This window comes from Dryobates pubescens, chromosome 10 (genome assembly GCF_014839835.1).
Source record: "Dryobates pubescens isolate bDryPub1 chromosome 10, bDryPub1.pri, whole genome shotgun sequence".
In the NCBI taxonomy this organism is placed as follows: domain Eukaryota; kingdom Metazoa; phylum Chordata; class Aves; order Piciformes; family Picidae; genus Dryobates; species Dryobates pubescens.
Genome location: NC_071621.1, coordinates 1,214,421 through 1,230,182, shown reverse-complemented (window position 1 = coordinate 1,230,182; position 15,762 = coordinate 1,214,421). Strand labels below are relative to the sequence as shown.

At 40.5% G+C, this 15,762-nt stretch overlaps 1 protein-coding gene across 5 annotated transcripts in view; it reads left to right on the top strand.

Annotated features, from left to right (window-relative positions):
* STS (steroid sulfatase) overlaps positions 1-14,807 on the top strand; it is a 145,989-nt gene extending 131,182 nt beyond the window's left edge. For all 5 annotated transcript variants that reach the window (XM_054164907.1, XM_054164909.1, XM_054164910.1 and 2 more), the window contains one exon: positions 11,349-14,807. In XM_054164907.1, coding sequence (XP_054020882.1) covers positions 11,349-11,731 — 383 coding nt within the window. In that variant the 3' untranslated portion in view covers positions 11,732-14,807. The remainder of the gene's footprint in view (positions 1-11,348) is intronic.
* Positions 14,808-15,762: the final 955 nt, after the last annotated feature.

Here is a 15,762-nt window from a genome sequence, read left to right as displayed (position 1 = left end):
TTGGATTTGTTGAATGTCATCATGTTGGACTTCGCCCATCTGTCCAGTTGGTTGAGGTCCCTCTGCAGAGTCCTTCTGCCCTCTAACAGATCAACATCTGCCCCCAATTTCGTGTCATCTGCAAATTTGTTGATGACTGACTCAATCCCCTCATCCAGATCATCAATGAAGATATTAAAGAGGATGGGGCCCAGCACTGATCCTTGGGACACACCACTAGTGACTGGCTGCCAGCTGGATGTGGCACCGTTCACCACCATTTCTCTGGGCTCGGCCCTCCAGCCAGTTCCTAACCCAACACATAATGTTGCTGTCCAAGCCATGAGCTGACTGCTTGGCCAGGAGTTTGCTGTGGGGGACAGTGTCAAAGGCCTTGCTGAAGTCCAGGTAGACCACATCCATTATATTGGACTATTTTATGGTAGTGAATCTTTCCAGGAGGCCTAAGAGTTGAGAAGTGCTCTGTTAATATATTGCATCCAGGTCCATGCACTACATAGCTCAAAACCACCTGGACATACTTGGATCTGCTAGGTATGTATTTACCTGTATTTGCCCGAAAAAGACAAGACAATCAGATTTTACTGACAGGGGGAAAGGCAGAGGTACTTAACAAATTCTTTGCCTCAATTTTTAATAGCAGGATTGCTTATCTTCTGGACAACTGGCCTCCTGAGCTGGCAGATGGAGGCAGGGAGCAGTACAGTTCCCCTGTAATCCAGGAGGAAGTAGTTAGAGACCTGCTTAGCCACTTGAATCCCCATAAGTCCATGGGACTGGACAGGATCCATCCCAGGGTGCTGAGAGAGCTGGCTGATGAGCTGGCCAAGCCACTCTCCATCATTTTTCAACACTCCTGGCTCACGGGAGAGGTCCCAGATGTCTGGAAGCTGACCAACGTGATTCCCATCCACAAGAAGGGCTGGAAGGAGGAACCAGGGAATTATAGGCCTGTCATGCTGACCTCAGTGCCAGGCAAGATTATGGAAGAGGTCATCTTGAGTGCAATCACACAGCACTTACAGGATGGCCAAGGGATTAGGCCCAGCCAGCATGGATTTAGGAAGGGCAGGTCCTGGCTCACCACCCTGATCTCCTTCTATGATCAGGTGACCCACCTGGTGGATGTGGGGAAGGCTGTGGATGTAGTCTACCTGGACTTCAGTAAGGCCTTTGATACCGTCCCCCCCAGCAAACTCCTGGCCAAGCTATCAGCCTGTAGCTTGGACAGCAGCACACTGTGCTGGGTTAGGAAACGGCTGGAGGGCTGAGCCCAGAGAGTGGTGGTGAATGGTGCCACATCCAGCTGGTGGCCAGTCACTAGTGGTGTCCCCCAGGGATCAGTGCTTAGCCCCATCCTGTTCAATATCTTTATCGATGAGTCACCATCACTGGAGGTGTTTAGGAAGAGACTAAATGGTGTACTTGGTGCCATGGTTTAGTTGATTAGATGGTGTTGGGTGATAGGTTGGACTTGATGATCTCAAAGGTCTTTTCCAACCTGGTTAATTCTATTCTATTCTATACAAATCTTCAGCAACCAAGGCAATTTCTGTCTGGAATTAAGAGGACATTGCTAAGTGGACAAGAGTTTAATCTTCAGGGCGGTAAGGTCTGAATACTGATTTTCTACAAGAGTTGTCAATTGAAGACAACACTTGTCTTTGACTTAGTAAAACTTGATTCAGGTTTCTTCTTCTTATAGACCTTGAGACAACATTAAGTAAATCACTCACAGGGTATCCTTTAGTATCAGTGTAGCAAAGAAAGAAAAATGGGGTTTAGTAGCTGTCTTACTAAGCAGCAGCACAGATCACTGAAAGAATAATTTCTCATTTTTATTCAAATACATTGAAGTAAGAGATTTGATGGGAGTTGAAGAGCATATGTAGATCTTTACTTAAACAATTAGCTGAGCACACAACAGCTTCAGTCACAGAATACATTGTACTTTTCTCAATATATACAAGAGGTTATTATTTGTATTCTTTAGCTATGGCAGAAATACTGTGTTGAAGTGAAGGCAAACAAGATTACATCATCCTCTTAGTAAATTCACAGGGATTTTAACATTCATTTCAGTGCACCACAACTCTACAAAAGGCATAGAAATGAAATTGAAAATAGACAATGCAACAGGTAATTGAGGGTTCAGGCATCAGAGGCAACCATCTGCACTGAAATATTTTTTCGAACTCCAGCAAAAGTTCATGAAGGATTGGTATTTGAAAAAGGTGGTAGATAAAACTCTGTTACAGGAGTATGCCAATAAAATGTTTTTGTCTTCCACAATAAAGGAAATGAATGATAGTAGCACAAAAGTTACAATAGAAGACACCATCCATCAAGAGAGCTCTTAAAAAATATGTTGTAGAGAACAATTTTACAGTGGCAGGAGAATGAATTAGATGACAAAAGGAAAATTCATTTGAAATGTCTGAAATGAGCTTTTGTACTTATTTGCTAGAACTGGAACAGGGGAAAATGCCTACATTATTATGAGAAAGATACAGGAACTGCATAAGCAGAGTCAATGCAGAGGTGCTGTAGATAGTGACTATATTTAAAAGATCATTGAATGATAATTAAGGATAAGTGAGTCACATTAAAAGAAGTATACAGAGATAAGGTGTATGAATGAGGAAGGAAAACTTCCCTGCATTTTCTAGTCACATCAGTTAAATCATAGAATCATAGAATCAACCAGGTTGGAAAGAGACCTCCAAGATCATCCAGTCCAACCTGTCACCCTGCCCTATCCAATCAACAAAACCATGGCACTAAATGCCTTATCCAGTCTTGAAGATCTCCAAGGACGGGGCCTCCACCACCTCCCTGGGCAGCCCATTTCAATGGCAAATCACTCTCTCTGTGAAGAACTTCTTCCTAATATCCAGCCTGAACCTCCCCTGGCACAACTTGAGATTGTGTCCCCTCATTCTGCTGCTGGTTGCCTGGAAGAACAGACCAACCCCCATCTGGCTACAAGCTCCCTTCAGGTTATGTAGATATATGTAGATTTTACGTAAACTGGAGAGGAGGAGATGTTTAGTCCATGATCTATGAACACTCTGGGATCTTTCATAAGCGCAGCAGTGCAGAGTGACATTTTAGCCATGTATCAGTCTCATGAAAGAACTGACAAGAATGGTCAGAAAAGAAAAACATGCATGAGATAAAGATATTTATTTGAGTTACACTAGATCTTTAAAATCTAGATAAGACAGGGCCTCTTGTCTGTTAGCTGTCAAGAATGCATACCTTTCTGAAATGCATGAAACACCTGAGTCAGTCATTACTGTTTCTTGCTGAAGTCCATTAAAATCTTTTAATCTGCTTGATTATTTGAGAAATGTTGTTTCCCCTACTTCCTAACCTTGCTTTGTGAGCATCTTCTTCACTCTTCATTTGTTCTCTTGTTTTTCTTTTTTTCTCTCTCCCTATCTGATCTTACCTGTTTCACAGAAGTGCCACAATCAAGAAAAGCCTGCAAAAATCAAAATAATCTCCTAAATCCCTTGTTTGTGTTCAGTGTTTCAACCACAACAGCTGGAGGAAGCAGAACAAGCATCAAGTGTCATTTATCTAAACTATCTCATTAAGTATTTTAATTTGCTATCTTGAACAGGTGCAGCTGAATTTCGGTGATACAGTATGGGCATATTGTTTGGTAATGACATAATTGCCAAGGGGAGAAGAGCATTGCTAGCTTTAACAAACATCTCAAAACTGTGTATGAGATGCTCAAGAAAATCGACCTAATCAATGAATACACATTTATACTAACAATATATTGAGTAGGAGAGTGTTCCTCCTGACAAGCATGACAGATACTGTTACAGAATATTCTTGCCTCTTCTCTGCTCTGTGACATTGACAAAGGAGTTATGATTAGGCTGAAGCTATTTATACCCTGAGACTTGCAGTGCTCTGCTCCCTACCAGAATTCCCCTACTTACCCTGGGAGAGAGAGAGAAATAAGGGGAAGAAGAAAAAAAATTAAACCCTGTCTGTTCAAAAAAAATATTACTTGATTCCTAATCATGGTAAGAATATATACTCAACTTCCTAGTCCAGTTGGTAAAGTTGAAATGAAACAAACATCCTGTTCATCACTCCAATCACACAGAATCACCAAGGTTGGAAGAGACCTCAAAGATCATCAAGTCAAACCCGTCACCAGAGATGCCATGATTAAACCATGGCACCAAGAGCCACGTCCAATCCCTTCTTGAGCACCTCCAGGGATGGTGACTCCACCACCTCCCTGGGCAGCCCATTCCAATGACAAACAACTCGCTCAGTGAAGAACTTTCTCCTCACTTCGAGTCTAAACTTCCCGTAGCACAGCTTGAGACTGTGTCCTCTTGTTCTGGTGCTGGTTGCTAGAGAGAAGAGACCTATTCCCTCCTGCCTGCAACCACCCTTTAGGTAGTTGGAGACAGCAATGAGGTCTCCTCTGAGCCTACTCTTCTCCAGGCTAAACAATCCCAGCTCCCTCAGCCTCTCCTTGTAGGGTTTGTGCTCGAGGCCTCTCACCAACCTTGATGCCCTTCTCTGGACACGTTCAAGTGTCTCGATGTCCTTCTTAAACTGAGGGGCCCAGAACTGGACACAGGACTCAAGGTGTGGCCTAACCAGTGCGGAGTACAGGGGCACAATGACTTCCCTGCTCCTGCTGTCCACACTACTCTTGATTCATGCCAGGATGCCATTGGCCTTCTTGGCCACCTGGGCACACTGCTGGCTCATGTTTAGGTGGCTGTCAATCAGCACTCCCAGGTCTCTTTCTGTTTGGTAGCTCTCCAGCCACTCTGACCCCAGCCTGTAGCTCTGCATGGGGTTGTTGTGGCCACAGTGCAGCACCCGGCACTTGGATTTGTTGAATGCCATCTTGTTGGACTCTGCCCATCTCTCCAGCCTGTCAAGGACCCTCTGCAGAGCCCTTCTGTCCTCTAACAGATCAACATCTGCTCCCAAATTCATGTCATCTGCAAATTTGCTGATGACTGACTTAATGCCCTCATCCAGATCATCAGGGAAGATATTAAAGAGGATGGGGCCCACTACTGATCCCTGGGAGATGCCACTGGTGGCTGGCCTCCAGCTGGATGTGGCACCATTCACCACCACTCTCCGGGCTCGGCCCTTCAGGCAGTTCCTAACCCAGCACAGAGTGTTGCTGTCCAAGCCATGAGATGACCGCTTGGCCAGGATTTTGCTGTGGGGGACAGTGTCAAAGACTTTGCTGAAATCCAGGTAGACTACATCCACAGCCTTCCCCAGATCCACCAGGCAGGTCACCTGATCATAGAAGGAGATCAGGTTGGAGAGGCAGGACCTGCCCTTCCTAAATCCATGTTGGCTGGACCTGCTGCCTTGTCCATCCTTCAGGTGCAGTTATTGCTGCCAGGATAATCTGCTCCATAATCTTGCCTGGCACTGAGGTCAGGCTGACAGGCCTGTAGTTTCCAGGTTCCTCCATCCGCCCCTTCCTGTGGATGGAGATCACATTGGCCAGCTTCCTGTCATCTGGGACCTCTCCGGTGAGCCAGGACTGGTGGTGCACCATTCCTTATTTTAAAAATTGCAAACAAAGTCCCCCCCAAATTTGATTATTTGAGTTATTTCATACATGACTGAATGGAGTTTGCTAGCCAAAATTATTTAATATTCAGTGATAGACCTGAAGTAACATTTCATCAAAATGATGCTGACGTCTCCATTTAAATCCAATATTAGACACAGTTTGAGTATATTAATCTCATCTGCAGCCCGGGAAGACCCTTCCACGTTCTTGTTTTCTGTAGGCAGATTTTAGCAGACTATAGTACATCAAAAATGTAACTCCTGTTTTTCCCTATGCTGCACTTATGCATTCCTGGAATTTAGGAGAAGAGAATGAAGGTTCTTTCTCTTTTAGAATCATGGAATTGTAGAAATTTTGAAATCAAACAGTAAATTTAATTAGCTGTTTAAGGAATGCACATTCATAATAATATAGTATTTGTATATAACCAAATAGTATTCTCTCTGCATTTTATGTAGTTCTACAAGAATTTCAGAAACTAAATCTTGAAAAACTGGTTAAATTCTTGTAGAGTTCAACATATACACATATGCAATATCTAATTTATGTAAGATTATCAGAGAACCTAACAATTCTAAATCATTCTAAAGATACAGGAAGTGAAAAGATTGAATCTAGTAACAGGAGTTATCTGAAGAGTGCCATATTCAAGTGTAGAAATGTTGAAGAACAGAATATAGAGCATGTGAGATATCAATGCCTACAGAGCACACTACAGATACAGGAAAAAGCTATGTGCAGTTTACATCAGTACGCCATAACAGAAATTACATCCTTATCCAGGGTGTTACTTCATCTTGGAAATATTAGTATAGTTTACTGAGAATTTTATTTGATCTCATGGCTGCTACTTGCCTCTTGGTTCTACAGCTGTATTTATGAATATGAGAGGATAAACAGAAAGGTGAAAGACAATAAACCAGAAGAGGAATCTTTTATGGAGATTGAACTCTGAATAATAATGTTTATAGCAGATTTGCTTGAACTAACTGAAACCTATTTTAATTTAACACTGTTTATATGTAAACTGTGGCATTTGTTTTTATTAATGTGTGATGGAAGGAGCTGTTGTGAATAGGGTAAGTTGTTGGACAATTCAGGGAGATGGAGAATTGCAGGAAAAATGAATGCTAAATGAAGTAGCTGTGAAGCACTGGGACAGGATCTTGAAGGGTGCTGCAGGCTTAAAGCTTGCCTGCTGTTTTAGGAAGGACCTGATGTACTTGGCTGTGGGGGAGCCCTGACAATTTTAATACTAACTTCACTACGGAGGAGTGTGGTGGGTTGAGAGACAAGGCCCATCTTTCTCTCCCCCACTAAGAAGAAATAAAAAAAACCCACAGCTAACTCAGCTGGAAAAGCAAAGGGAATGATGAATTTTACAAGCAATATGGAAATGCAGGGTATGTACACAAAATATACAGTATTTACAATATATTTACAGAAATATACAGCAAAGAAGGATACAGGAACAGGACCCCCGACCTCCGGATTGAGGGGCTTTCCCCCGTACCCCCTTCGCTCCCCTACCTCCCTTTTCCCCAAAGAGGGTTAGAGAGAGAAAAGGGGAGTTAATAAGGAAGAAAACTCTTGTTAGGCCTAGTGCAGGATTAGTTAGGATTAGCTTATCTGTTATCATTCTGGCTAGGTGCCCAGAAGCAGACAGGCTAGAAAGGGTGAGCGAAGAGGAACACACACGGGAACTGAGGAACATTCCAGCTGCAGTAAAACTTCAAGCTACATTCTACCAATCTACCAATGAAATTTGTTTAGAATATCAATATTTACAAACTATTGAGCCAGAGTGTCCCAGCACTGTCCCTTTCTTAAAGGCACAGCCTCAAACGGTCACAAAGAGACATATAGTTAACTTTTTTATAAAAAGAGTTTACTGTCCGGATGCTTTGCAGAACAAAGGTATCATTAATTCATGAGAGTTTAATTTGATCATTGTAGTTAACCCTGTGATAAAATGAGATTTTTATATCAGCTGAGAGGCTGTGAGAGAGTTTGCTTTTTTTTTTTTTAATTTCAAGATTTATACAGTTATCGGCTTTACAGATTAGAAGTCTGAGAGCTCTGTATGTCTCCTAGCATATTACAGTGGTCACTCCACAGCCACAGCCACTGACAGATATGTTTAGGCTTTTCTACTGTTTAAGAAAGCAGTGCTTAAATTCTGCACTTCTGTCTCTCTGGCACAACATGAAGTTCTGGATCCTCACCAAAACATCACTTCAGTACAACAGGTGATGAATATTGCACAACAACAAACTTTTCCCTTCCAGAGCTCAGTGTTTTGCACATTATGATTATGACCAACCTGGTGCTTGTGGCAAAAAGCTCCAGGTGAGACACGTGGACGACCTCTTGGCTTCTGGAGTCGAGGTTACAGAGGTTCAGAGGCTAATTACACTCCAACAGAGAAAGAGATTCTAGCTGCCTATGAAGGAGTGAAAGCAGCTTCAGAAGTGATTGGAACTGAATCACAACTTCTCTTAGCTCCCAGATTACCAGTTTTGAATTGGATGTTCAAAGGCAAGGGTTCCACACCACATCATGCTACAGATATAGCTACATAGCTTATAAATGAGCATGAACTCTTCAAAACACTGGCAATGTGATTCAGATGTGGCATGGCCTGTCCCAAACACCATGAATGATTTTGTGTCATGCTGTATTCTCTGTATACAGTCAAACCTGAACAATTCTATGTTCTATGGGGGGGAAAAAAATCATGGTATAACTTCCTTATTTCTTTCTTTTCCCCATGTCTTACTTCTATGAGGTGTTTGTACCAATTTGCTTTAATTCAGAATGCCCAAATTTATATTGCTATGTGTAAGCCCTTGAACTTGCTTGGTGCTACAGAGTCCAACACCAAATAAAAGGTGACAGAAGACTTCTTGACAGTGTCATTCAGCACAACTGTACCATCAAATCTGTGTAAGACAGCCCAACCACAAAGTTCTTGTGTCATGGCCTTACTGGAATTTCTTTTAGTCAACATTATAATAGTGGTACATTTTTTCCTTTCTTATTCTATGAGGTGTTATAGTGCCCTTGTGACCGTTTGACGCTGTGCCTTTAAGAAAGGGGCACACTGGCTAAATGTTTATAAAAATATTTTGGTATTCTAAACGAATTTCATTGGTAGGATTGTGGGAGGTGAGATTGTTAGACCCAGGGTAGCTGGGACTTTCTCTCAGTCTTCCTTCCTTCGCTGTCCCTCTCGGCTGGATCTGCTTCTGGGATTCTGGCCAACTAAGATAAGATACTAACTCCTGTGCCAGGCCTTTCTTCCTTTCCTGCCCTGTTAACCGTCCACATCTCTTTTCTACCTCTTTTGGGGGAGAAGGGAGGTAGGGGGGTGAAGGGGGCACAGGGGGAAGCCCCCTGTGTGGGGGGTCTGGTTTCTGGTTGAGTTCATTTGCTGTATATTCCTGTATATATTGTAAAATACCTGTATTTGTTGTGTTACATATAATCTGTTTCCTTGTAAAATATACTCTCATTTCTCCGACTGGGTTTAGCCGTGGTCTCTTTCTCAGTGGGGGAGGGAAAGCAGAGCCTTTCCTTTCAAACCACCACAGCCCTGAATTAAATTTTAAAGTAGGGCAAGTGTTACATGGTCTGCAAGAGTACACAGTGCACTGATTAATAAGGCCTTTTGGCTTTTTCTGTTCTTCACTGTCCATCTTGTCCATTAAACACTTTTTTTAAAGAGCCTGAGGGAATGCTTAGTATAGAATACCATACCTGCCCAGAATGTAAATTCTAAATCTCAGTAAATGAGAGACATCTTTCTGCCCTGGCAAATGTTCCAAACATAAGTTCAAAGGGATTTAAGGGGAAATGTTAAAATATTGCTTGTTTATTTTAATTCTATTTTAATTCTGAGAAAACAGCAAGGAATTCAAATATCAAGACAATCGTTCAAAATGTTGTCCCCTTCCTCTTTCCTATTCCACTTCCTCTTCTCCTTCTTTTTCCTTTTACCCAGTAAGACTGTGTCAATGCTGCTGGCACAGTCTGAGCCTTTCATAGCCTGCCACGTCCTATTGTTTGTATCGCACAGACTTTAAAGCTGACTTTTCTGACTTCCAAACTGCATGCAGAGTATAATATGTATAATAACCATCACCCCTCTGACCCTGATTGAAGTGCAGACTAAGTGAACTGGAAGTCTCCAGGCTGTGTCATTGAATTGATTCCTAAAGGTATAATCTCTTATAATGTGAAAAAATGCTGTGGGATGGAAGAAGCTGTAAAGAATCTTACAGTCATCTACTGTCTAAATTCATGCTATAGACTAGAACTGCAGCCTGTAACACTTTAGTCCACTGAAATATTTCTTCCTTTAAACCTGTTTTTATCTTTTAAAATGGTGTGTAATGTAGTCTCATCATGTCAGGTACCAGCTCACCTCTGCCCTTCCCAAATTTTCTAGTGCCTTCCATTCTGTTGAACTGATGAATCGATTAATTAATATTAACCACTGTAGGACACACAACACTGTGAACATCTGTTACTAGATTAACAGGCTTTCTGTGACTTAACAAAATTCAACTAAAAAAAAAAGAGGTGATTAAAAAATTGTGAGTTTTTGCAATAAGTTGCTGACAAATGCAAATTACTGGTTAATACATATTTCTGATGTCTGTATACTCAAGTGGGTAGGTAGTCTGATATCACAGAACTCTGCAGTTTAATATCCTATTTTTATTAAGAGTAAACTACAGATTTATTTTTTTCTCTGCTGTTTCTGAAAACCTGCATGCTTCCCTGACTGAGAGGGTTGGGGGTGGGGACTAAGTGCCTTTCTCTTCCTGCCTTGCCTGTCTCTTATGCAGTACTTAAGGAAAAAAGTAGCCATTTTTTTGTTTTCTCCTTTCTTGCTAAGTATTTTCAGAATCTCTAGTGTTCCTTCTGTTCAAAAGTGCTTCTTGAAGGAACCTTTTCTTGCTCCTGGAAATAATATTCATTTTTAAATGGTGAAAATACTGACTGAAATTGCAGAAGTGCAGACAGTTCAGTTTCTGTACACAGCAAATTAAGATGGGAGAACGGCCAATCTGTAAATGAAGACATTTGTTTCTCATTTTACAGAATGTAATCTAAAATTTACACTACTGTAATAATTACTTCTTTGGGGAAAAAATACCTAGAAGTCTAAGCCAGAGATTTAGCATCCATTATACCTTTTCATGTCATCACCCTTAAAAAATGAGAAATTCTTGTCTCTAGGTGTTTGCATGAAAGCATGTGTCCTAACATGGGAAGTGGGTTAACATAACAAATAGAGGAAGAAAATTAAAAGTAAAAATGAAATTATTCTGATGAACAAAATAAGAAGCAGATGTGGCCCAACAGTGTCTGGGCTCAATCAATGGGCAAATATATATTTTAATAAGCCTTGAATAGGAGTTTTTAAAATATATATTATGTATGACTTACTAAATATTTATGCAAATCTTCTTAGCACTGTTAATGTCAAAATGCAGAGTTCTTTATTGTCTTCCATGATTTAGTTAATCAGAATTCTTCCATGGGAATAAAATGTTCACAATTATTTCATAAATATGTTTAGCATGAAAATCATCAGGTTTTGTTTAATTTTGTTTTTTCAGTTTTGTTTTACTCTTTCAGTGTATTGCAGTTCCTGTACAGACTGAAGTAGTACCAAAAGACTGATTTCCCACAGTGTAAATTAGAGTTGCAATTTTATCACCAGCTGTTTTGTGTCTGTATACTGCAGGTGAGTCTGTATGGAAAGTCTTCTTCTTCACTCCAAACTTCAGTCCTGAAGACTCCAATGGCTGCTACGATTCTCATGTGTGCTTCTGCCATGATGGATTCATTACTTGGCATGATCCTCCACTACTCTTTGATCTCTCCAGAGACCCTGAGGAAAAAGTCCCACTGACTCCTCAAACAGAAAGCAGTTTCTATGAAATCCTCAGGGTCATACATCTAGCAGTAGACAACCACACCAGAACTCTGCATGCTGTCCCTGACCAGCTGTCATGGGACAACCTTATCTGGAAGCCATGGCTCCAGCTGTGCTGCTCCTCCCTCTTTCAGTCTTGCTACTGTGACTATGACTCAGAATGGAACCTGCTGGAGGTGCATTCAGGATAAACAGGCTGCAATTCCCTTTCAGAAACTGGAACAAGAGAGTGTGAGTAGCTGACTTGAACGATGCAGTCACTAGCCTTCAGGTTTTGCTGTGTAGGAAGACCTGTCTTCAAATGCATCATTGCAGTGGAAGAGAATTTCAGTCAAGAAAATGTGCCAAGAGGAGGGCAAGAGATACCTTTTCTGTTTTTATAATACAAGAATCAATATGAAACACATGTTGCCATCTTCATCTACGAATGGGTAACCGGCTGTCGACATTTTTTAGATAAGATTATTTTTTTCTTACACAGTAAGGGACTTACCTCTAGTTTCTGTCAATTATACTAAATGCATACTTCCCTGTCCTTTTTTCTAAGTGCTATCTACCATTTGTAGGATGTAGCACTGAATAATTAAAATAGATAATAATAAAGAGGTTCACCTGTGACTGTAATTTGGTAACTGGTAGGTAAAGGACAGACCTGCTGCAGTATGTCTAGGAACAAGCATCATGGATATGAACTACTAAACGAGTTACCAACAATTTAATATTGCATGTACCATAAAAAATGTAGAGAACTATGTAGTGAATGTTATGTTTCCATATACATATGTAAAATATAGAAACCTAAATCTGAACCCTCATAAACCCCACAAATCCTTCAGCCCCTGGTACAGACATCCTTATGGTCATAGCCCAGTATGCATCATAAATATTTAAAACTGCTCTTCTTTTGCCATTGTTTAAACTTTTTGAATAGGATCTTTCATTTTATGAGAAGAAACTCAGGCTTGAGCACCTTAAACCAAATATAACTCTCTCCTGAGTTCTTAGCAAGGCCTTGGAAAATCTACAGTACTTCGGGTCTAATTTTTGTGTCCATTTTAATCTGCATCTTATCCAGACACATTTTCTTTCCACTCTATAGGCAATTAAACTATATTCTTTGGTAGACTGTACCAGAGGAGAACATATCAGAAAAATAATAAGATGATTTTCTGCCTGATAATAGAAGATGACTTGCTCCTTATCAGAAATGACTAGTTAATTCCATTATTATAATGTATTAATGTCTGTTTGCTGCAAAAGTGATCTGTGACAATAGTAATGCAATAGCTTCATCCAGCCAGCATTAAGGTTGTGCCCTGGTTCTTGGGAGCTATTGAACTTGTCCTGCAAAAATGTATTGTGATATATGATATATTTCTCTGTCTGTAAATCCTAGACTTAATCTTAATTTTTTCTGCTGCAGTTTCATTCAAAATTTCATTTACTATAATATCCAGATGCCTGTCCTGGGAAATGTTGTACTCTTTCCTAGAAGTCCTATTTTTATACATGTTGCACCTTGTATTTGAGATTGTATACTCAAGTATGTGCTCTGCAAGCTCTCCATAGGGAGCAAAGTCCTGTGTATGCTGTTAAAATTTGTTCAGTTATTTCCCTGATAACCACCCAGGATTGTTTATGTTGTAACTGAAAAGCTATCAGATGGCCATTCATGTGGCATAATTCCCTCTTTGCTTTGTTTCATCACTTCATGTACTATATAATCGTAGGAAGAAAGATGCCTGCAGTTTGAATGCAAGTAGTTTTCTGCAATGACAGTGGCTGCCATTTGACATTATGGCAGGATCCATATATCCCAAATTTTTGGCCCTCACTATGTGGCCCAAGAACCCCCTGGGGCATGGCGCTGGTGTCTGTGTGCCTGCTACTGCAGTGGGTGGGCAGCTCAAACTGTAGCCAGGTGCCTGACACTGAGCATCCCCCAGCTCTCGTAGCTCTGATGCAGCTTACTCAATACTTTTTGCACAAATATTTCTGCTGAAGCATTCGAGAGAACATTCACATCTACTTCTTTCCATCAGAAAGATGCTATGTTGCTATTATTTCTTTTCTTTCTACAGATAGAAGAATTGTTTGTTCTGTTAGGCACAACAGCTGTTCTGTGCTGCCTGGCTGAGGTATTCTAATGTTAATTTTTCTATGGTTCTATTTTCTTCTCTCCTGAATATGACCTTTCTGTCATACCCTCTATCTTTCTAATCTATGTTTGTAAAACATCCTCACCTCTCAAATACTTCTCCACCTATTTCTTTTTACCACTCAAAACTTTCATTTTCTTGTCATATTGATCACAATGGCTATTTTGCCTTCATCAATCAGAAAAGGAAAAATGATCTTTGTGGAAAGATCTGACTTCTATGGCCTCTTGACTCTGCTAATCTCTAAGGTCTAGCAAGGATTTACTTTGCATTATGAAACCTAAGTAATTAAAGCACACCCAAGACAGCCCAAATAATAAAAGTTATTCCTTGTTTGTGGCACAAGCCTCACACTTTTCAAAATATAATTTAGTACGACATTTAATATTTTTGCATAAGCCCTAAAATCTGAAATGTATTTTCACAACTGTTCCTTCAAGAAAGATTCTTTTAGGAACAGAGCAATGTTTTCCATACTCTGTGTTAATGCTGTTTGATTTAATGCCTAAAATAAACCTTCCCTATATTGCAATTGTATTATACCTTTCAGTACTGCATCTCCTGTTGTGGAGATGGCATATCAGATCCTGGTAATTAATTATTAGCAAAATAAAATGAGGAGCATAATATACCATTTTTGTCATGTCACAGCCTGATCTAACAAGGATAAGTTTTGTTTTTCACAACAGGTTATTGATGGGATATATGTAATTCACAATTTATTTACAAGGAAGGCTTAAGGAGAATGTGCTGCTCTGGTAATTTTAGACTGACTTTCAATCCACCATTTAACAAGCACTGGTATTGTAACATGGTGCGCATTTGTATAATATGTCATTTTAAACCAGGAGTTCAGCTTCAGATGGAAATGTATTCTTCTATAGTATTATTTAACAATCACAGCTTCACAGAATACTAGAGGTTGTCAGGGACCTCCAGAGATCATTGAATTCAACCACCCTGCCAACTAGGGCAGGCCTCACAGGAATACATCCAGATGGGTTTTGAAAGTCTCAAGAGAAGGAAACATCACAACCTCTTTGGGCAGCCTGTTTGTCACAGAATCCCTATATGGCCCAGAGCAAGTCACTTAACTCTTCTCAGTTCTTTCTCTGCACCTGTTGTTTCTCTGTCAGGAATAGTGTAGGAACAAAAAATGATGGAACTGGTAAGATGGTAAAAGTGCACATTCTAGTCAATAAGGCACCTTTTCTACAGAAGATACAAACTAGGAAAACTCGGGTGTAGATGATTCCCCTATACTGGGAGGTAAAAGATACACTTCAGGTTTACAGGTGGGTTCTGTGCTTACAGTTTAGCACATGTGGGATTGAGGCCTGGAGGAGAGAGAACAGATGGTTAAAAATGATGCACACTGGGGATTCAGAGAAAGATATTAGTCACATTTTCTAATTATATTTATTCTTTCTTTTGACGTGCATAGGAGGCTGCATGGAATTATTTAAATAATATTTCCCCCCTCAGGGGACTGGATGTCACAGGTTCCTGCCTTCTAAAAATAGAGTTGTCCTAGCTCATCTGAAATTATTTTCAGGGGAAAAAAAAAAAAAAAGCAAAGAAAAAGCTGCCCCTTTGGAGATAGGTGTCAGCTCACTAAAATCCAACTGAAAATTTTCAGAGAACTAAGGGGATATGGTCTATATCCTTCACATCACAGTGAGAATCATCACTTGCCAGCCATAGCTTATTTTACACTGTAGTAATGTGAGATCTGGGTGTTCAGATGTGTGGACAATGTTGAAAATTTCACAGAAGATGACATCTGATATTGGACCAAGTGAAAAAAGAAAGAAAAAGAGGGCAAACATAGCTATAATATTCTATATTCTAATAGAGATATTAAAATATAGGTGGTTTTGACTCACACTAGGACATGATAGTTCTTTGCACAAGACAAGTCTTTTAATCTTCTCTGTCATTTCTGTGTCCTCTGGCATTGCCTGGGAAGTGTATAAAATAAGCCCTGTGGAGGCTGCTTTCAGGAGGAGCTGACCCTGCTTGAGCACAGTGGCCTACTCTGTGCACCTGAGGAATGGCTGGCT